Source organism: Seriola dumerili, unplaced genomic scaffold, assembly GCF_002260705.1.
Source record: "Seriola dumerili isolate Sdu_G_001 unplaced genomic scaffold, Sdu_1.0 BDQW01000025.1, whole genome shotgun sequence".
Taxonomy (NCBI): Eukaryota; Metazoa; Chordata; class Actinopteri; order Carangiformes; family Carangidae; genus Seriola; species Seriola dumerili.
In genome coordinates, this window is record NW_019174280.1 from 13905649 (window position 1) to 13928491 (window position 22843).

A 22843-nucleotide genomic window follows, 5' to 3' on the forward strand; every position below is an offset into this window, starting at 1 on the left:
TTCATACTTGTGGAGAGACAATCAGACGATTTCTCAGTGTCTCATACATAACCATCATTAGAGTTTTTTTCTGAAATACTGTATTGTCCATCTGTGTCCTTGTAAAGGTCTGAGTGAACAACGAAAAGTGTGACCCACCCTCCTTTTAAAATATTAAAAAAAAGTATTATGGCACATTATTTCAGAGAAGATATGGCATAAAGAAAACAATTCATAATAGCAATGAGATACGCCAACATTTTGATATTGCTTAACTGTGATGCTGATATGAGAAGAGGTGGACACACAAACATGAGTGTGATGTAACATGAATGTTTAAGGGACAGTAACTGAAGGAAGACTTCAGACAGACTGAACAATTAAAGTGTCTTGTTTCATAGACAAATGTTAAATGACAAAGATAATGAGAGAAAATAGACCAAAGTGACAGATACTAGGAGGCTACAGGTTGATCTCTAGCAGTGTTTCTCAGTGTTCTGCTTAGTTTCCACCCCTTCTCAGGTGAGGTACCGTCCAGGGCTCCAGAGGCTGTCAGGGCAACAGAAGGAGTATAGTATGAAGGGCTTGGTGGACTTCATAGTTGGTGGTAGAATACACAGTCAAGTGAATATGTGGTGAGACAAACACAATAATAAAGATCCTGTGGTTTGGAGATGTGGGACGAAACAGGAAACAGCATGGTAGAGGCAATGACAACATTTGCAACAACATCAAGATAAAATTGGGCTTCTGTTCTGGCCTAGGGATAGCTACAGTGAGAGATTTGGATGTGCAGGTCAAATGGGCAGCAGTGCCGGGAGGAGAAGTTCCTGGAGCTTTGAAGACCCAAAAATTCATATTCCTCTGCGAGGTTGCAGTAGAGGGCTGAGAGCCACAGGCATCGGACCCTGCCAAAGGGAGGCGGATGGCTAATGTGAATGGATTGAGTGTTAGCAGCAGCCTGACTTGCTCTCAGCAGCCACAGTCTCCTGGTCCAGTTTGATCCGGTCTCCATTGCTCTCCTCGTATGGCAAACCTTTGTCGTTAGCCAAGATATTCTCTACCAGGAAACGTGCTGCCTCATCCACGTTGATGTTGTCCTATGAAAAGGTCAAAACAGTATGTCAGAGAGGTGATAAAGCACTGATTTCACAAACTATTGCACATTTACACCTTAGTGACAGTGCAGACACCAGTCCTTGCCCCTGCCTCTGCTTGCCCATTAATGCTTGTAGCAAGCTACATTTAATAGGAGGCATCACAGGCCTTTATAGACACTGCAGTGTTTATTTTCAGAATTGCGCTAAACTCCTTTATATGAACCAGCCTGTTAAAGAAAGACAGAGACGGTTGCCAGAGAGTCAAGCTGAGGCCAGAAGAGACAAGGTAAAGAAAAAAAAACAAACAAACAAACAAACAAAAAAAAGCCATTTGCTTATGTCCTTCACACTGTGGTCAAAAGCTGTCATCCTGTGGGCTGAAGAAGAAATGAGTATGAATGGCCTTTCTAGAGATGTTTACAAAAGAGGCCTGGGCAAGGCAAACAGAGAGTAAGTGTATATTTAAAAAAAAAAAAAAAAAAGGAAAAAAGGAACAAAAAACAAACAAACTATATATATCACATTCACACCTGGAAGCGGCACAGTACAACCACAGTCTGACCTGATGGCCACTGGGCACTGAGGGGTTAAGAACTTTGCTGAAGGGAACCACACTGGTGTTCATGAGGGAGGGGCAAGCTCTGCTTTTTCACTTTTCCCACCCAGATTTAACCCTGCCGGTCCGGGGACTGAACCGGCAACCTTCCAGTCACACGCTCTCTCCTCTAATCTTAAAGCCACCGCTGAAAAAAAAAAAAAAAAAGTTTCTTGATGAACTGGTGTGACATGGGAATACAACCCCATGATTATGAGTAGCCTACCATCTACCGCTCACCCTGCATGACTTTGAAAAACATTGATTGTGTGCACCAATCAGAACCAGACTACCCTCTTAATTAAAGGGACTAAGTTGTTGACTACATGGTAACAAAGGCTGATTAAGACCAGAAAAAAAAAAAACAACCCCTCAATGTTTGACTGAGTGACGTGCCTCAGCGATGAAAACAATGCAACCTCATCATGATTGTGTAGTCTTTACATGTTTGACTGATGTTTTGTCAAACGGAAAGAAAGGCTGCTTCTCCTTGACAGAATTCCAAACACAGGTTGTTGTGGGTTGAATTTAACACCAGTGTGACAGGGCACACAAAACAACCACAACACTTCATCCCACTCCCTGAAAGGAAACGGCCAGAAAGGCTTTGCACACATCACACACACACACACACTTTCACATGACAGCACGTGACACGGCTGCAGGGCCTGAGGTTATTGGAATGAGTTAATAAAGCTAACTCAAGCTTGTTCTCATCAAAGCATTCTTCTATACTATATAAGGTGGTTATGGTTTAAGATGTAGAAGCGTGTGTCCTAGAAGGACAAAGAGGCTGAGTTCGAAAAAAAAGACTGTGATGGGAAAAGGAGGTGAGGAAGACACAGGAGGGGGGACCTCTCTGGAGTCTCATAGTTAGAAAGAACAAATGAATTTGTCTTGCTGAGCTTCCAACGCGCATCAGGAACAACTGCAATTTCCAAGGGAAGTGATTTATTAATGAGAATGGGCTGGCACATGCAGCCTTTTGTTTGTCAAACTGGTGCCCTCCCACACTTACCTGCTGAGGAATATGATAGCATAGAGAGTTTGTGAGAGATTTACAACACAGACTAACAACTGTAGAGAGTAAGTGGATACATTTATATCTCGGAACTGAACCTTTGTAGAAGTGAGTGGCAGCCAAAATGGTCTCACTTCATCAAATTCTCCCCACAAAAACAGAACTTCAGTAGCGCAGTGCAAACACACAGACACCGTAACACCAAACTTGTGACACCATGACCCAAGTTGAGGAGAAACACTACAGAACATTATCTTTCAGGGCCTCACCCCTCTGACCCCTCACAGCTCCAGGCTGCAACATCAATCAACGTCACGCGATACTATATCACACTGGCTGCCCTACAGATCTTTTCACTGGGTGGGATGATATGGATGGATGTCTGTGGATGTAGTCGCACAGACGGCACGATTAAAAAAACAATATACTATTATATGACTATCTACAAACTGCCATTCTTAACACTGAATTTTGGATTAAAATTGCTAATGTGAACAGCTGCTGAATGAGTGCCTGCGTGTTTAACATACTCTACATGTGACCATTTCACAATCACCACAGGGTGATTACACCATTCAGAAAGAGCTGTGGCTTCTCCACACGATAACTTTCGAAGACTTCCTGTTCTCATACTTTCTGCATGAGAAGCAAAGAAGTTCAGTAACTTCGGTAAAATGGCAAAATACCCTCACTGTAAAAGTCCAGTGGCTCCTTTTATTTTTACTCCGCTATGTGTACTTCAAAGTCCTTATCGCATCCGATTTACCACAAACACAAGTGTGGACATGTGGAAAATAAGATTTGAACCCATAACTAGTCATGTTTGAACCATGACCCAAGAAGCTTTAAAAGAAATATCTATCTCCCATGATGCAAGATATTTCAGCCAGCATTAATATGGCTAACTTTGGTAATTTCATGCTGCTGAACCCTGGTTTAAACTGTGGAATAACCAGAAATAAAACATAAAGAGGCATCTGAGGGAGGAAAGAAGCCTGTTAAACAGATATTGAGAGGAATGTATGTAAAATCACATGGTTCTGTTTCATGTGCATGAGCTACTTATAGCTTCTCTGTCTCTCACCTTAGCTGAGGTTTCAAACCAGCCCAGAAAGCCGGTCTCTTTGCAGAAATTGTCCATTAGGGCTGTGTTGTTGGAGCTCTCTTTCTTCTGGTCACATTTATTGGCGAGCAGCACTGAGGGGATGGGGTTGCCATTAGCCAGCTTCACCTTGCTGTCCAAGTCATGCTTCCACTTAGATACAGCTTCAAATGTGGAGCCCCTTGTCACGTCGAACACCACGAACGCCCCCACGGCCTCTTTGTAGTACACCCGCGTCATGTTCCCAAATCGCTCTTGACCTGGGGGATGGGAAGAGACTTCAGTGGAATATTTGCATTTTTACAAAGCACTTGACAGCTAGATGAGTAACAGGGCTTTGGGTTTGTGAATGATTAAGAAAATGTGGATTGTTGAATCCATCAAAGCGGATTATGATTTATCATCTGAACCAAAACACCAAAACAGCCTCTTAAAGACGGAAACCAAATACCTAGCCCTGAGCCTGGTTGCAGTAAGTGGTGAGACATTCAGTATTTCAATTTCATTTCCTCGCCTATATGTGTCCAAAAAATGATCAGGATAAAGATGGTTCCTATTCGACCTACTTTCCCCAATTTGCCATGGGCCTAATCCGCACAGAGAATGGCAGAAGTAATCTGCCATAATAATAAGCCCATTCTCTGTAGTCATTCTCTGAGAAAATCTGAGATGATATTTCACAAAGGCAAAGCAAGGGGAATTACCAAGGGGATATGGGGTGTCACTATCAATCTGAGAAGGCCGTTTCTTAAACACAACTGGACCACTTTTAGGGTTTGTTTCATACTTCTCTAAAAATCTACTGATTACAGTCACATCACATCATATTAGCTCATCAAAGGGTATTCAGCTAGTAAAGAGAATCCCGTTCACATGCCTCTGCAAAACAATGATGCATTGGGTCAACTGCAGTGTTCATTCTGAAACTGTTTGTTGTATTTTTGTATTTGAAGTACATTTCAGCTTTAAAGATGCCAACACATGGATGAAAATGACTCCAAGTGGGGCAAAGGTTTGATAACTATAGTCATAACTAATTCAGATTCCCATGGAAATTTTCATACTTTAATTATCACATTTAAAATCAAAGAGGAAATGGACTCTTGAGGTGAGATAATAATTCCAGGAACAGCACTCTAACATGCCTTTAAGTCTGTCCACGTCACTTCACTTCAACTGTGCACTGAGGTGTATAGACCGGTTCCTCAGCAGGGGGAAGTGAATCTATGTTCGACTGGCGTTAAGTTACCTCTGGTTGGCGTCACACTCTCAAGCATACCTAAGTGATCAAAAAAGTCCTTTCTGCCTCAGATCACTTTACTGACCTATCAAGATCTTATGGAGAAGCATGGAGTTGGCGCTTCCTCATTTCATTTTCCCATCCATAAATCTCCCCTCCCTTTTGTGCAGCTCTAGCAACAGGGACTGGTAGAGCTTCCAACTTCCATCACTTGCATATGAGGAAAAACATATCCTAGATTTAAAAGGATAAGGCTGGTAAGATTCTATATTTTCTTATTGTCATAAAAATACCATAAACTAACACTGTCTTAGTTTGTCTCTCAACACCTTTCAACCTCCCCAGGCTGTAGGTTGCTCTCAGCTCAAGCCCTTTCAGTGTTAATGAAGACCTAAATCTTTAAAGACACATCATGAATGTACAGTATACTTTCAGTTTTAAAGAAGGATGAACAAGTTCAAGTCACCAGAGCACTGTAGTTTTCAGCAAACATTACTCAAACTGTGTTTTTTTTTGGTGACTATTTTTGGCTGCATGTTCAGTGTAATGAAGGAAAAATGTCATACTGATGTGTTTTTAATAGTTTTGGGACAACAGTGGAGGTTTTTGGCACAGATGAATAAGCTATATCAAGCTTTTTTTTTTTTTTTTTTTTTTTTTAAAAAAAAGGAATTTATCTGAAATAAGAAGAAAATAAAGATATAATCAAATTGAAAAGCCTTTAACAACCACAGAGGTACACAGATTAGCTGCTTACCTCAAAATTCAACCAGAAGAGGTTAGATGGTTACTAAAAAATGGTACCCTGTGATTGGTCTGTTATCTGGGTGCCTAGACAGTTAGGTGTGTTAACACTGCCTGAAGCTAGAGGAACTGAGAACAAGCATGAACAGGCCAGAGCTGTGATGATAATCTGTGACTCAGACGTTCTTGGTTGCAAATGTAAAATGAGAGTATTTTCAGACAAAAACAGACAGGTGTGGAGATTGCTCAACAGAAATAATAATTTTCATTGCCTGCAGAATAGTTCAAATGACATACACTGTGTGTATCAGACAGTTCTGACGGAAAACCACAAAAAGCCGTTTTAGATTAAAAGTTAGATAGAGGATTAGGATTTGGTTTTTATTTTTTTTTATTTTTAGTTTCTCTGTCTCACACACACACACACACACACACACACACACACACACACACACACACACTTCGATAATATTATTCCTGTTTTTGTTCTGCTTTTTTATGCAAACATCAGTTTTACTGTACTCACCATCCTAAACATGAGCTAAATATGGTTGAAGGTTCATTAAACTACAGAGGTGTGCTCATGTGAGTTTGGTAAAGAAACTTTTCAAGAATATTTCAAACTATAGTTTTGTGATGCAAAAGATTTGTGACTTGGATTCACAGTAGTTGTTGTCTGAACTGGAGACACCAGATTACGATCCTGTGGTCTGATTATTGCTGGCAAGGCTACCACTTCTTTACTTTGGATCACAGATTGTGTCTTTAAACCTGCTCATTCAATTTATTTTTAGTTTCAGTCTCTGCAATTATACATCAGGCTTCCAATGACTTGATGTAGCTTTTGAAGGATTTGGCACATATTTTTGCTACACTGCTCCAATTTAAGAAAGCCTACAGGGCAAGTGTAATTGTACTATGTATTACACAGTTAACACCTTCCACTAGAGCCGACTTACAAAATACCAAACGAACCAAGAAAAGGTTTGAGGAACTGTGAGCACCGCTTCACGCAGTACACTTTCGCTTTTCTGTAGGTACTTACCCAACCACGTAAGGAACTGGAGTGGTGTGGCGCAGTGCGGATGTGAGCAAGAGAGTGAATACACTATGGGGCCCACAGGCCTGACGGTAATTGCTCATAATTGAGAGTCTAATTTTAGCTGATATAACCCCAGGTGAATTCACCAGAGACACGACACAGTGGGATAAAGAGCCGATAGACTGAAATAAGTCTTTCATTTCCAGTCCTTGTGGTGCTCATACATCCAGTGGAGTGGAGGCAGAGGCCGAATATAGAAAGAAATAACTGGCTTAATGATTTTCAAAACACTTTTCTTCCTTTTATTCTATGCAAGGTCTGACTGAGCCCAGCATAACCATTAGCAGAGCAGAGTGACTGAACAATACTGACCACAGAGGCCTTGAATATTTCCAGAAATAAGGCACAGGAGAATAGAGGCAGATATTTCACAATAAAGCTGATGATGCTAAATGAAAGAAGCTTCATCTTGTAATCAGTGAACAGAAATCATATTTTTTGCCTGCTCATCTTAGATCAGGAACTAGTTCACATAAAGTGCACGAGTGCAAAGCCGCGCTGTGTCACCAACTTGCTGAAAGAGCATGTCTGTGTGTGCTTTATGAAGTCATCATGATTCTTTAATCCATGTCTTCTGACGATTGTTTTGAATTCACATACAAGTTAATTACTGCTGAGAATAAGCATAATAATTTCTTTACTCTATAAGAACTGAGTTCCATAAGTGCTGAAGAGGCCATGACAACAAGTCATTGTCTACATTCAGCATTTCATGTGATTTTCTGACACGTCCAGTCCTTATTGCTGGGTCGATATGTGAGCAGAGCCAGTCTGGGAGGGTGTTAACCTCACTCCTCCTGGGAGAGAGCTGGCTGGATGGGAAAGACTCGTATCGAGTGTTTATATCAATCTATATCACCGAAGTGATTACAGTAGCACACTTGCACGTGCACTCACACATACACACCTGAGGGAGTAATGAGTTTTTTGGGATATTGATAAGGTGCTGAGGTTCCACACAGCAGTCACTAACATTAAATGACAGCAAATCCAATGATCCCTGACCTTTCAAGTGTCATAAGTACTGCTAATCATTCTGCTGCCTTTACTGAACCCACACCTGCTTCAGAAAAACAACAGACAGAGCACAGCCTGCACTACTTGTGATCTGATGATTAGTTTGTTAAATCAAAGCAACTTACAATTATTTTCATTATAGATGAATCTGCAAACACATTTTCTTAATTAATTGATTTGTTTTGTGTATCAAATGTCAGAAAATAGTGAACAATCACAAATTCCCAGAGTTTAAGGTAACATTCTTGTTTTGTCCAACCAATAGGTATGAAATTTACAGTGATGTAAAAGCAAATCTTTACATTTTAATTGGCAACTTGCTAGAAAAACAATTAATTTTCAGTTGATCAATGGATTGTTTCCCAGCTCACCTCATGTAGTGTTTATGGTAGATAAACGTGAGCGTTTCATGAAGCAGCTTATTTTTCTTCATGGGTTTTTTCGTTGTTTAGATTCATACTGTTGCAACTGGATGAGCACAAATAACTGGGTGTAAAATAAATGACTTTCTGTCGGTGTGTCCAGCCATCTAGCTAAAGGTTTGACCGACATGTCAGTTCTATCAATATTGCAATTCCTACTGCTCACAGACAGGGGTCAATAAAATTGATATCAAATAAAATACAATACAATGAAATTGTAAATATCAAATTAATGGTATCAATGGTGTATTTTGTTTCTTGTTCTATGACTCTGATGATGCAAGAAATACATTTCTCTCTAAGTAAAGGACAAATAAAATTGTACTAAAAGCCTTAATGAGTGTCATACGCTGCTAACCCAATCAGCATAAAACACAGGAATGGAATGAGCAGTATGAACAATGGAGTATTTAAGCAGTGAATGCCACAGAGGAGCATGAGACTGCAGGAGAGAACAAAGACGTGCGCTGCTGCTTCAAACGCTCAACATGAGGCAACTGCCTTCAAACTAAAGAGAAGTACGTCAGAATCTGTCTGTAAAAGAGAGACAGTGAACTATTGTGGAATTCCAACGGCTTCAAACAAGGACATTTCAGTTCAGTCTACCACACTGATGAATAATGGTGCGTGACCTCAAGTACAGTTAGGCACTCTGGTTATGAACATGTGAAACCTTCATTTACAGAACCAGTACATGAAAAAGAAAGGGTTTAGTTACAGCCACTGTATCATCTCTGCTTGTTGTGTGGGAGAAACAGAAAGAAAGCAAAGTCTCATCATTATCCATAGCCCTAGCAACCCCAGTTTCCTCCACGGTCATACATATTGCTATCCTGTGGGTGGGTTACCATAGAAACTGTCCAAGCCAGACACGGCAGTAGCAACTGCAGCAGTCTCCGTCTGTTGTCAGGAGGCAACTAGCAGTGAAACTTCCCCACTTGCCCTCCCAACAACACTAAAATAACAAAGACAAACACAGGGTCCAGGCCTTCAGGTAGTCTTTAGCAGTCTTTTCAAATGGGAGACTGTGAGGAACACATGACTGGCACGTTTACATTTCTCTGAGCAGCATGTGAGTAGTGACTTACTACAGCTTACTACAGCCTCTAGCACTGAACAGAGTCTGAATTGAGGGAAAAATCGCCCCCGACCATTAAGTGGTATTACCATTGTTCCTCCCCCCCTCACGGTTGAGGCTGATCAATGTAAAGCCTTGGCACAAGGTTGGAGGAATTTAGTTCAAAATGATAATATTTGTTGTAGAATATTAAGCAGAATTACGACACACAACCCATTTACAGTGTTGGGCCGACCCGTCTTAACAGTTCAGCACAGGCGCGGAAAGGTTTCTTGGTCGTAATCTCTATTTAGTGTTTGGTTGAGGAAGCTAGCACTTCAACGAAAATAATCAACTTACAACTGGGCTGCTGTCAAAGTAAAGTACAGTGACAGAGAAAAACTACCGCCCATACTGTTCCTTGAAAAGCAGGGAGCGTAAAAGAAGATGCTTCCGAACACTAACTGGAGCAAGGAAGCTGTTCTGGTGGCTCGTGTAGCAGCCCAACACCTCACTAAAAGAACAAAAACATCGTCTTTTCTGCTATTTATAGTTCTGTTGCAGTTTTAGTTCTTTGCTCCATCGACAGTGGTGCCATATGTTCGTCACACATCGTGCTTGAAACGGTCTCAATGTCACATTTAGTATGCACGGCTCTAAGTGTCAAATGGAGCTAAATTGCCTTGCAGCGATTATGTTTCTCTCTGTGGTTCCCAACTGGAGCTGAAACAATTCGTTGATTAATCAATTAGTTGAGCAACAGAGAACTTATCAGCAACTGTTTTGATAATTAATTGTTTCAGTAATTGTTCAGGCGAAAGAAAAAAAAAGTCAAACATGCTCGTCTTTGTCTTATGTGATAGTAAAATTAATATCTTTAATATCTATATCTTTAGACTGTCAGTCAGACAAAACAAGCACATTTGAAGATATTCTTTGTCACGTTTTCTAACATTTTATAGATCCAACAATTCAACAATCAGTCAAGAAAATAATCAGAAGATTCACTGATTCACATTAGCACTGATTTGTTGATTAAATCAATTTCTAACAGTTTTTGTTTTTTTTTGAAGGTACAAGTATCCAATATTTACAAGAAAAGCAAAGATTTGACAAAAAACTGAACAAATAAATCCAATTTGGCGTTTTTATTATTGTCCCTTTAATCATCTTGTGACCCTTCAGATTTACTTGGCAGAAACATCAGTGAAAGAGAGAGAGGAGTTTATCAGAGTTCAGGGTAAAATTAGGTTTTTCAGGACTGACGCTCATCACTGTGATGGGAACCACTGCACACATCCAATTAAATATGCAACCTTCTGCTTCTACAGGAATGTTTGGTCCTACAAGGTGCTGGCTTTTCTACTCTATGCCACGGTGGTAATCATCCTGTCCACTGGCTTAGACGAGTCCAGGAGAGAATAGCAATTCTGGGTGAAAGGGGGTTGGAAAGCCACAAGCATCACATTGACTTCCATGGTGCCCCCACCCCCACCCCCCACCACATCTTGTACAGGCTTCTGATTACTATCATTCCTCCCAGACTGTAATCATTATTAAGGTTGGTAAAAGACAACAACTCTGAAGTTGCTCTCAGTGTTGCCTAGAAGATAATTCCTCCTCCTTTCCTGCACGATTAAATGGCTTAATGGCTGGTCTTAATGACTTGGCAAATATACCTCCAGCTTTCACTCCTTCACACCCACACACGTTTCATTACTTATTCTATCCTCGGAGTGTCCTCAGGCCAGGCCTTGGTGTAGGTGTCAATAATGAGGTTTAGTATCCGTGTCATCTCACCTCAAACTTTCTTCTCTCTGGTCAGGGCGTGTGCATGTAAGCGGCATGTGCAAGCGCGTTCCCTCGTCTCTGTGAATGATATCGGTTTATCTACGTGTGTATGTGTGAAAGTGTTTTATTTACCCTCGCAGATCCTCTGATCGAGTGCTGTCTGGCTGTGACAGGCAGACGGCCGTCCCTGGCACTCAGTCACAGATGCCCCTGCTCGCTGAGCTCGTGCTGCCAGGGCCCAAGTGATGGCAGGGGGGGTGGGGGGGGGGGGCACGCAGCCCTCACTGCCAATCAGTCTGTGACAGACATGCAAGTTGTTGTGGCGACCCCCCAGCCCCCAAAACACACACACACACACAAAACTGTCCACCCCCTTTCTGTCACCACTGTAAGCGATGGAATAAATATAAAAACAGCAGTCTCCTAACCATCTGTCCTGATCTGTCTCAGCATATGAGCTCCGTTTGATGGAGGGAGAGGATGGACCTGACCTGCACAACCATGTTCAAAAGTAAGAATAGAACATATCTAGAGGCAGAGCTAATCATTTCTTATTTCAACAGGAAAGAAACATCATTCAAAAAGACAGGTTCACATTTTTCAACTCCGTCTTAAAACAACACCCACATGCCCACTGACAGCGCTACTGCTGCTACACTTGATCTCCCCCGTCCATACGGGCCGTGTACAGATCCCATCCTAACACGATTCCAATATAAAGAGACAAGGACAAAATCTACATTCCTCATTCTGTACAAACATGAAGCTAATATCAGGCTCAAGGAAGAAAAATGACAGTGGCTCAATGTGGGCATGTGAGTTTTGTTTTAAGACAGATTTGAAAATATGTAAACCTCCCATTTAATCTCAGCTTCTTCATGCAGTGGATGTGACCCGCAGCAGCGGACTTTCAAAATAGATTAAAAATCTCTCTACTCTGGCAATAAAGTGTAGTGGGCTTGATGATAAGCTACAACTACTACTTTCAGCCAGGATCGTTTGAACAGGATGTACTTGAAACATCCCTGTCCTCTGTGGTGCATACTAAATCAGTTGCACGTTGTCATTTGACACCACTATTACTAACCTGGAAAAGCTTGATTTTGCAGACTTCTCCTGCATAATGTAGTTCGCTGCGGTCTCCAACTGCGACATGTGCATAATCTTCAGAAACCCATGACTTGGGATCATGTTAAAACTACTTGTTTTTCTTTTTCTTTTTTTTTTTGTTGCCATTGGTCAAGCAGCACAAGGGTGTAGTACATTTATGGGAAAATGAGCCATTACTTGTGAACACAAAGTCCAATCTTGATGACAGCTGACGATTTACCATCCCATCTCTACACGACGAATTACACAAATCTGTATGTCACCAAACAAAATGAGAGGTGGGTTTTTAGCAAGTGAAGTACAGTGTAACTTATGTGTTTTAAGTTCTAACGTACATGTAACCTCCCTGCATTACCGTTAGATGATTGTTAGAAAGACCAACTGTCACATTCTTTTAGAGCTGAAACGATTGGTGGATTACTTCATAGAGAGCAAATTTTGATAACAGATTACTCATTTAAGGAAGTTTTTTAAGATAAAATCAAAATTTTCTCCAGTTCCAGGTTCTCAGATCTGAATATTTCCTTGTTGTTTTAGTTATTTATGGCAGCAAACTGACTATCTTTTGGTGTTGGGCAGCTGGTCAGACAAAGCAAGATATTTAAATATGTGAACTTCTCTTTTGGGATATTGTCATGAACATTTCTCACTTTTTTCCTGACATTTTACAGACCTAACAATTAATAATGAAATAAAATAGAGATTTATCAATAACACAAAAACTATATATTCTGTGTACATGTTGAACAACAATGTAAACATATTCTTCACACATACAGGAGATAATCCTTTAGGTACTCATTACTTTAAATACCGGCATCTCAGGGAATGAATAACCACCCTTACTGTCCCACTGCATGCGTGAGATCAAGACTGTTTAGTGGGGGTCTATCCCATGACAGAAAAAGCAAGTCGACACAAATTGCATTTGTAAACTGCCACAATTTAAATAATTCCTTTGCTATTTATAAATCCAGTTATAACTAAAACTAAATAAGGTCCTAACTTTCACCTAAAGGCAGACACAATCCTTCAAACTTTTGCCAGCAAGAGCAAAAGGGAGTTGGCATTTGCATGACGGAAGACCACACACACACACACACACACACACACACACACACACACACACACACACACACACACACCTTAAACCATGTGATCTCATTACACCTAACACAAAAATATCCACTGTAAATTAGCCTTATGAGTTCCAGTATATTTGACCAACCAATTTTTACAAGCCCTAACGTCAGATGCATTTTTGGCTATAAAGACGCTCCAGATAAAACATGAAAAGACAGAGGCTAATGGGACATCAAAGACACCCCTCACCCACCCAACATCCCTCATTACACCCTCATTCCTGCTGACTGAACTGTAATGCGCCTGCATCTGCATCGGCCTGGTCGACACTTGTGATTTTAAAAGTTAAGTCATTTTGCCGGTTGGTTCTCACCCTTGCTCACTTCCCCTTTCACCTGTCCTTTCAAGCATGTCACTCTCACACTCCCTCGTTTGCAGTGTGATATTATCATGCCTGCAGTTGACAAACAGTGAGAGCTTGACTGAGGCCGCCTGCATGCGGAAAACTTTTATTTACTCTGCTCTGATTTCTCTCTGCGCTTGCTAACAAAAGCTGCTGGAATGCACAGGTTGTAGTGTGTGCCAAGGTTGGCAGCTCGGAAGAAAAGTTACACAAGTTTAGTGAAATCCTTTCAGAAACACGGGGATAACAGGGGACTGTTACGCACGCGACGCGCGCGCGCGCACACACACACACCACACACACACCACACACACACACACACACACACACACACACACACACACACACACACACACAGGGACATTTGAAGACTACTACAGTGACATTGCAACATGAATAATAGCCTGAAATAAAGATAAGGGCCTGTAAAGTCTCTTATTAAGCCCCATAAACACATATTTAATCCCCAGAGAAAATATTACAAGAATATTATGGTGAGTTTCATTGTTAGCGGTGGGGGAGAGGAGGGGGGTGTGTGCTCAGACTGTAATAACAACGTGACCTACATTCCTCGGACAATTATGAGATGCCATGATCATTAAGTGGAAAATACAACGAGCAGACATGATCAGCCGGTTTTTTTTTTGTTGTTGTTGTTTTTTCTGCTGGACATTCCTATCCTGCTTCTTTCACTTCAGGGCCGCCTGGGAATTTAAAGTTTTACATTCTTGACAGCTTTTTCTGGTTCAACGTTAAAACCGTGGCCGTGAGAAAAATGTGCAATGTCATATACATTGTCTACTACATATTGTGAAGTAAGTCGGGAACTCTTGAGCGGGCCACGTTGAGTTGAGAGTGAAACTTCCCCCTCCATGTGTCACGCAGCGAAACTTGAGCTTGACATCAAAACTACACTCCAAAAGCCTCTGACTGTGTTTTGTCTGCTTACCTGCGATGTCCCACAGCTGTAACCTGACCAGCGTTTTGCTGTCCCAGTTGATTACTTTCAGTGCAAAGTCGACCCCGATCGTCGCCCTGTAGTGCTGCGAGAAAAGCTGGTGCACGTAGCGTTTGATGATGCTGGTTTTCCCGACGCCTAATTCCCCGATCACCAGCACTTTGAACAAGTACTCCTTACACTCAGACACCGAGCCCCCGGCCATGCTGACACTGACACTGACGACTTAGCTCAAAAACTCAGATCACTTCTGCTTGCTCGCTCATAAAGGCTTTCCCTGTGAGGAGCTGCTCTGGACTGGGCTGGTCAGAGAGCTGAGGGCCAGATGCAACAGAAATTACATTTGTCTCCCCCTTTTCTAACTCTCCGTCTCCTCCTCCTCCACCCTCCTCCTCCTCCTGCTGCCGCTCTGTAACCACCTGATATGTCATAGGACCCGGAAATGTCAGGGAATTTCAATGTTGTTCTAACTTCCTCCTCCTTTTGCGGTTACAGTAACCCCCCCCCCCAAAAAAAAAAAAAAAAAAAACCCAAAAAAACATTCAAACTCCAAAACTTCTTCATATTAAATGTCATGACCATCAACCAATCAAACAAAGAGACTGGGATTTATTTACCTCAGATAAAAGAAACAAGAATCCAACATGTGGGGAAAAGTGATTTTTTTGCTACAGTTGCCTTGAAAACTTCTCAAGAACCCCAGATGGTCTCCAGACTCTATTTCTGGAGAACACTGATAGTGATTGACAAGTCTAAGGACTTTGTCTCTCCAGCCCAATGACATGAGCAGTTTTCAGACTATTGCAGGCAGTAATCAGTCTTCTTAATATAAATAGTTTTTTTATTTTACAGCATTGTTCAGCTTGCCCAAAACATAAAGGCCTATTTTCATTCTAGATTTGACAGTGTTAAACAGGTGGCACCCTTGTATATATTTTACATTGGTTAAAATCAGTTAACAACTTACACTATAATAGACTAAAAACATTTGGAAATACAATACAATTGCACTATGCACTGTATAGTCTTGTACTCTGAAATTATTTGCATTCTTATAGATAAAGAACTAAGAAACTTAACCTCAAGTAAACTACTTAAGTTTATAATGCAAGATTGAAGCAAAATTGAAACATGTATAATGTCATTACAAGAAGCAACTAATCATTGGTTACTTTTACAACTGAATATTTTCAAGAGGATACAGTCGACTCAAGTTAGCTCAAAAGTTACCCAAAAACCAAACACACTGCTCCTTGACGAGTATCTGAGGACAGTTTCAAAATGTATAAACTCTTCTTTTTTTTTCAAGTTGACATTCTAAATATAGAAACATTTATCAGTATTACAAACATACCACCTGTGTGAAAAACAAGAGATGGCTTAACAGTATTACAAACTTTGAGAACTTGTACAAGTACTGTGTTTTCCATTACAATGACACAGCAAACTCACTTTTATCACATCCCATGCTCATAAAACTTGTTCTCAGGGTTATGATTGAGTGTAAACTGAATAAACAACATCGCCATCATCTACAATCACGCTAACCTGTATCAGCTACATCGTAAGAATTGAAAGCAGGGATGTAGGTTGATAACATTTTGGATTGGCACATTATATCCATATCACGTATCGTACAGCGCGAGTCTTCAGCGGAATCTCAGTCCAGCAATAATATTTTTGTGATGCTGAGCACACCTTGCAACACATACAGTTAAAGTAATATTCAACCAAGTTACTGCACTTTTCTTGTTAATCTAGCTCTTTGTAATATTTAAATTGCAGCGAGGTCTGATGAGAGAAAGCTGAGGTGAAATTAATACATGAAAAAAAGGGCGGACAGCAAATTGTTGTTTTGTTTGTTTTGATGCAGCTGCGACCGCTACACACAGGAACAGACCTGCACATGTGCAGCAGAAAGAAGCAGAGCTTATCTAAGGACTGCAGTTTGGTCTCTGGTTGTGTCTTACAATGTTCACATAACTGGGCTTTTCTTTAAATTTTTTTCTTGTAGACCATTTCATTGTAGTGCCACTATGAAAACCACAGCTACATCCTTTATTATGATTCTCAGTGTTGCTTAATTCATCAGAATTTGGCACGAGAGCTGATTAGATTTGGCACTGTTCTCAGTTTTTACATTTTACAGAAAGGCTTTGTGCACTGACAGCCTTTCAGAAACGTAAGCACTCATGGATGATTCCTGGTGTTTCTTTACTTATAGTTTGGATTAACCTCTTACTGATAAAAAGCAGAGTAATAAATACAAGCAAGCGAATGACAGAGCAAAAAATAAATGTTTTTGAAAGGTAAATAATGTTGTATGTATCTGTATAGGTTTGCATGTGTGTGTCCGTGTACCTGTATATGGAAATGCATGTCTGTGTGATGTATAATTGTGCTGACAGCCACTGTGTCAGCGCCTGTTTTGCTCTCACAGTGTTGAGGAGCTGTGTGCGAAGTCTCGGAGCATGTTTGAGGTGTAGACTGAGCTCGGAGGGCTACCGAGCATCGACTCAATGACGGGGGAGCCGCTGACAGACTCCCCCGAACACACAGAGTCTCTGAAGGGGGAGGGAGGAGATAGCGCTAGGGAATCCTCCAGAGTTGGCTTGTTCTGAGTTAAACCCTCTCCTTCCCCGTCCTCCCCCTCCCCCTCCTCCTTGGCATGGTAAATGTAGCTGTGTAAGAGGTCCAGTTCCTCGTCCTCAGGCCCCTCCGCTTCAAACTCCCCCACTTGTGGGGCCAGAGGGAGCTGAGAAGGTGTCAAGCTCAAAGGCTCGTTGGCAGGGACTGCCTCCCTGGCGGTGTGGTCATTCAGTGCAGGGACATGGGAGCTGTGTGTGTCCACCACAGCCCCCTGCAAGCGCTCTGTAGTGCGGCCCATCAAATGAGAGGGCAAATAAGAAGCCGGCTTATCTAAATTGGACTCCAGCCCTTGCATCTGTCCAGAGCAAGACGGAGTCCAGAGGGGGCGCTGCACGTCGCCCTCGTCGTCCTCCTCCACCAGGTTGTACAGAGGCTTAGCGCCAGGTGGTTCTTGGGGGAGATGCGGGTCTGTGCCAAGGTCGCGGGTGGAGGGCTCACAACTGTGGGGGTCGGGGGTGTTAGTTAGGGGCCTGATGACCGCCATCTGATTCAAGCCGGCTTCCTGTTTCCTCACATGCACAGACAGTCTGTGCCACACATTCCCCCCCCTCGGAGGGTGTCTTGCACCTGATTCAGACCATGACACAGACTTGCCATTAGAACTATGAACGAGATAAAGACCCAAGTTACTATCACAGGAAACCAGGAGGTGGAGACAGAAAAACAACATCAACACAGCAGCAACAGAACACAAAAGAGCAGCAGCATTTCAACATTTCTGATTCATGTTAAAATACTTCTTAACCACATGACATTAACAGCTTTGCTAAGGTGTTCACTCGTGAGCTCTCAGGAGCATTACATTTATCAACTGTGACACTTCACAAACAAGTGATTCATAATGTGCTGCAGACAGCATTATGATCTTCAAATTGCTTCAGACATTTAGCTCACAGGATTAGGAGCCATCCAGCTCATTTCCTCCTGTCTGACTATTTGCTTATATGGTTCAAATGGGACGCATGCATTCGTAATAAGTGTTTCTGCAGGTGTCTGAACTGGTCTGAAGACGACAGAGTTTAGCGCAGAATGAGTTAGGACTGGCTCTAATGTGATTAGTTAGGGAAGTGGGGAGGGGAGGGTCGTTCATGCTGAGAAAAGTTAAATGTGAGGTTAATTCAGGATAAACCAAAAGCAGTAGGGTGGCAAATCTCCCTCTTGGAGGGCTGCAGTGTCAAAATACTTTTTTTTTGCCATTGCCAGCAAAGGAGTGACAGGAGGCAAATCATACATTTAATTCACCAGATACTTCAACCAGCTTGGAAGTCTTTGTTAAACGGAAAACATCCCTTTCCTTTATTTCACTCATCAAAATCAAGCATAACTAAATGCAATGGCTAAATACATTAAACAGGTTTCCACCTCTTTGTTGTGCTGCATAGCGTGAAAATGTGGAGAAAATTTCAGCTTAAAAACTTTTGGGCAAGCTGAGTTCTATCCTCTATGATCAGTTTATGATTATGTGGCTGGTGAGTGTCTAAATTTCTCCACTGGTTGTACATAACTATAAAATATCTGTGTCCCAGGTGACAGTGCAGCTCTCCAGGAAAGGAGTTGAATGACCTCCCGTGCCAAAACATTTGCCAGCCTTGACACTCTGCGGACAGTGTGCTGCTCAGTTTAAAAGGTTCAAGGGTTAGAAGACTAGAAAGGCTGCATAGCAAGGGTGAGAGACAACACGTAAACATATTGGGATCACTCTCATACTCTGCCCCGCTCCTTACTTTAGACACCTGTCCACGTGTCACTGCTGTGGATCTCAAAAAAGTTATATGCAAGTCTTAAATCTAGTTGAAATGTGTGAAAACTATACTTTAATAATCACTGACACGTTAGCACGGCCCACTAGCTTTAAATGAATGACAGCAGAACGTCCTGCTGTGACTTTTCTTCTAAATTTAGCTTAATTGCATTGATAATATATCATTCTCAGGGGGAGGGGGATGTGCTGTATAAAGAGCTGTATCTAAATCAATGTATCAGTTTAGTTTTACATAGACCGGGGTAGTGGGAAGTAAAAATTAGACTATTAACATTATGCATAAACATTCAAATATTCTTGTGATATCAAAAAATAAGCGACTGCATGTTACTTGCAAATATTTGATAGATCATCTTTGGAAAGCTCACTGCACCATTTGAGTGTTTAGGCATCTCATCTTTTTGATACCGCAGGAAACAACAATCTAGCAAGATAAACAACATAAAAGGTCACTCACTTTGCATTGCCAGATCCCTGCTTCTTCCGTCGGAACATGTTGAGGAAGCTGTTGCTTCCGCATTGAGCAGACTTGCCATCTCCAACGTGCATTCGCACCACATCAGAGGTGGTGAAGGCGCTTCGGACGTTCCTCTCTGGTTTGGCAATGATAATGTACATCTTGGGGGTGAACATGCACCCCAGTGCTACTGTGACACTCAGGCTGACAGAGAAGGATGTGGTGATGATCTTGTAGTTGGAGCCAAAATAGATGGGTACAAAGGCCAACCAGATGATGCAGGTAGTGTACATTGTAAAGGCGATGTATTTAGCCTCATTAAAATTAGCAGGGACGTTCCGCGTCTTGAAGGCATAGTAGGTGCAGCTCATGATAAGTAGGCCGTTGTAGCCCAGTGGCGCCACCATGCCTACGTTGCTGGTGTTACAGATGAGGTAGACCTCACGTATGCTTGGGTACGACTTGATGGGCTCAGGAGGCTCCAGAATGATGAGCGTGATCTCCAGAGTTAGCTGCACACTGATCAGCATGAAGGCGATGATCACCTGGGCCCAGGCGCTCATGAAACGGGGCTTCCTGGTGCAGATTTTCTTCTTGCTGCCAGCCAGAATGCGGGCAATGCGGTTAGTTTTGGTCACCAGGGCAGAGTAGCACATGGCAGATGAAAGGCCCACCAGGAGCCGCTGCAAGTAGCAGGACGCCACGGAGGGACGGGCAATTAATGTAAATGGACATATGTAGCCCAGGAAGATTCCCGCCAAGATGATATAACAGAGTTCCCTACTGGAGGACTTAACCACAGGTGTATCACGGTACTGGATGAACACAAAGGTGACAAAGGAGGTGATTAGGATGCCAACGCAGGAGAAAACCACGGCGACTATGGATTCCACATCCGCCCAGTCGAGATACTTCAGAGGCAGGGGCTGACAGCCTGGAAAGAGAAGTTGAGATGTCAGGTAAATTTTTTGTTGGTGTTGTAGCACATTTTTGTGAATGAAAGGTACATTAGAACAGAGAAAAGAACCAATGAGCAGACAGGAGGGAGGTGGAGGAAAAGGAGATCAGCACAGATTTGGAGACACGAGGGAAGTCAAGTGTGTAGCAGGGACCATAGTCTTCCAAGATGGCCTAAAATGGCCTAAAAATGTGTCATCACACACATCCCAAAGCTCCAATTCTGTCAGATTTCTCTCTCGTTTTCATATTACGCCAAATGTGTAAGTGTAGCCACGTGATTATGTGTGTCAACTCTGTCATGATGCACTAGTTGCATACTCGTCATCCAAACATGCAGAGGAAGTTTGTAGAGCTTAATGGGAGAAAACTGACATCCTTAGACTTCCCCAGCTTAACACTCCATAAATTACATGCTGCTGCTAATAGCATTACAGTCATTGCCATCACGGGCGAGGCTATGCTCGCAGAAACCCACTCCTGGGTCTGCATACTAACTCCCAATATGTCAAATAATGAGAAATCTGACATTCTAAAATGCTTGTCGCCTCAGGAAGCTTCAACACAAAATGTGAAAGGTACTAATGTGAATATCGAGGTGTAAACTGATTGTTACACTGAAGTATTATTCAGAGGCACTCCTGCAAAAGCACACTGAGGCACACTTTCGGGGAAAGTGTCTGAAGCACACTGCAGCAAACTGTTGCCTGTTTTGTTTTGACCACCCACCCAGCTTAGCTCATGGAGGCATCGGTGTCACTGCGTGCAAGCGGACAGGGGTGGCAAAGATGGAACGCACTTATCTGTAGCCATTCTTACACAATCCTCAAATCCCTTATTCCTCCGAAAACCTCTATTCTGTCATGTATAAGCTCTGAGAAGACCTTTGAATAATTCAGAAACAAAGCTCACTGTTTTGTTGTACATTTTCTCTTGGCAAATTTATATTTGACTTTAAGCAGCATAATGAAATGATGGTAAACAAGACTACCATAGTAAACCTAGTGTATGGCTGGACCTCATCAGATGCTATTTGCATTCTGCCCAGGGTCAGCTGGTTTCAGCCCTTTATCTGTTTGCTTCTCTCCTACTCTCTGTGCTATATGCAGCATTTTAATACAGCTGAATTCCCAATAAAGCTGTTCTCATTTACATGTTTTTCTCTCTGTTGTAAGACGACTGAGCAAGAACTAGTGACTGAAACATGGCCTGTTAAGACTAGATGGGAACCAGCAGTCACTTCCAAGCCATTTCCAAGCTGCCGCTCTGCTGCTGCTAAAATCCTGATTTTACAGCCACGATGTTGTCTGACAAAATCACCAAACACATACATTAAAGACATCAGCTGCACTGTGATTTCAGCTATATTTACTTGTAAAATTATAACTCAGAGAGAAACTTAGGAGCTAATTCATGTCAGCTGCTGTGCGGTCAGCATAGAGAGGTGTGTCCTACGCAGGGAAAGTCTGACCTCATGCTCGCGGGGCAAAACTGGCGTCTCTCTTCCGCAGAATAGTAGCTAAATCTTGTCCAAAAAGTCGCTAGGTACTTATTCGTAAAAGTTGTGAAAGGGGGCTGAAAAGTCGAGAAATCTAGCGACAAAGGCGCTAAGTTGGCAGCACTGCTTGTTTGTGCTAAACCACTTTGAAAGAGCAATGACCAGCAGGGAAGCCCTAAAACTCGACCGGCCAGCCAATGGTGTAACGTCATCACTCAGTCACACGGCATTTGGCTGACCAACGGTGTAACTTGAATACTCAGTCAGTCACTCAGTCAGTGAGCGACTGACCTGTTTATAAGGCTGGCCCCGCTGTAGCAGTCCAGCCAAAAATAAAAGTGTTTAAAAAATCTGCCCTAAATGAGCATGTGAGTGAACATATGGGCAGTACAGCCTCACTCTATGAATAGGATACCAACTCTCTCTATTAGTATTCTCCAGACGGGGACACGTAATGAGAATGAAGGGAGAATTTCTTCCTCGACAGACTGCTGAAATGTATCCCCAAGCCTCTCATGGCAGTAATAGGATTTCACACCTGGGAACTGAGTGCTCCTCTCAATTCTATAAATCGCTGTCAAAACAACCACTGGGTCACAACAAGGCAAAGAGCAGGGAGGAGGGAAGTGAGCAGTGTCACTTTTTGGAAAGTAGTGTGGAGGTTGAGAAAGCTAACAGAGCAGGGTCATAGGAACTGGATGATGAAAAGCATCAGCAAAAGGAGGTGTCAGGGTGTGAAGTATGAGGAGGATGATGGGTGAGGACGATTTTTGAAAGCACAAAATAGTCAAAATTA

At 42.2% G+C, this 22843-nt stretch overlaps 2 protein-coding genes across 3 annotated transcripts in view; both read right to left on the reverse strand.

The window, feature by feature from the left end:
• Positions 1–352: 352 nt before the first annotated feature.
• rab32 (RAB32, member RAS oncogene family) lies at positions 353–15119 on the reverse strand. Its single transcript, XM_022769573.1, has 3 exons — positions 14716–15119; positions 3780–4057; positions 353–1079 (listed from the first exon to the last, which is right to left on the reverse strand). Exons 1-3 carry the CDS (start codon positions 14927–14929, stop codon positions 930–932), a joined length of 642 nt encoding a protein of 213 aa, XP_022625294.1. The 5' UTR covers positions 14930–15119; the 3' UTR covers positions 353–929.
• A 250-nt stretch (positions 15120–15369) lies between these two features.
• grm1 (glutamate metabotropic receptor 1) overlaps positions 15370–22843 on the reverse strand; it is a 33163-nt gene continuing 25689 nt past the window's right edge. The window contains exons 8-9 of one of the 2 annotated variants that reach the window (XM_022770091.1): positions 19593–20526; positions 15370–17975 (exon numbers count right to left, since the gene is read on the reverse strand). In XM_022770091.1, the coding sequence (XP_022625812.1) occupies positions 17159–17975; positions 19593–20526 (1751 nt within the window). In that variant the 3' untranslated portion in view covers positions 15370–17158. The remainder of the gene's footprint in view (positions 17976–19592; positions 20527–22843) is intronic. The other variant, XM_022770102.1, reaches the window with a different exon arrangement.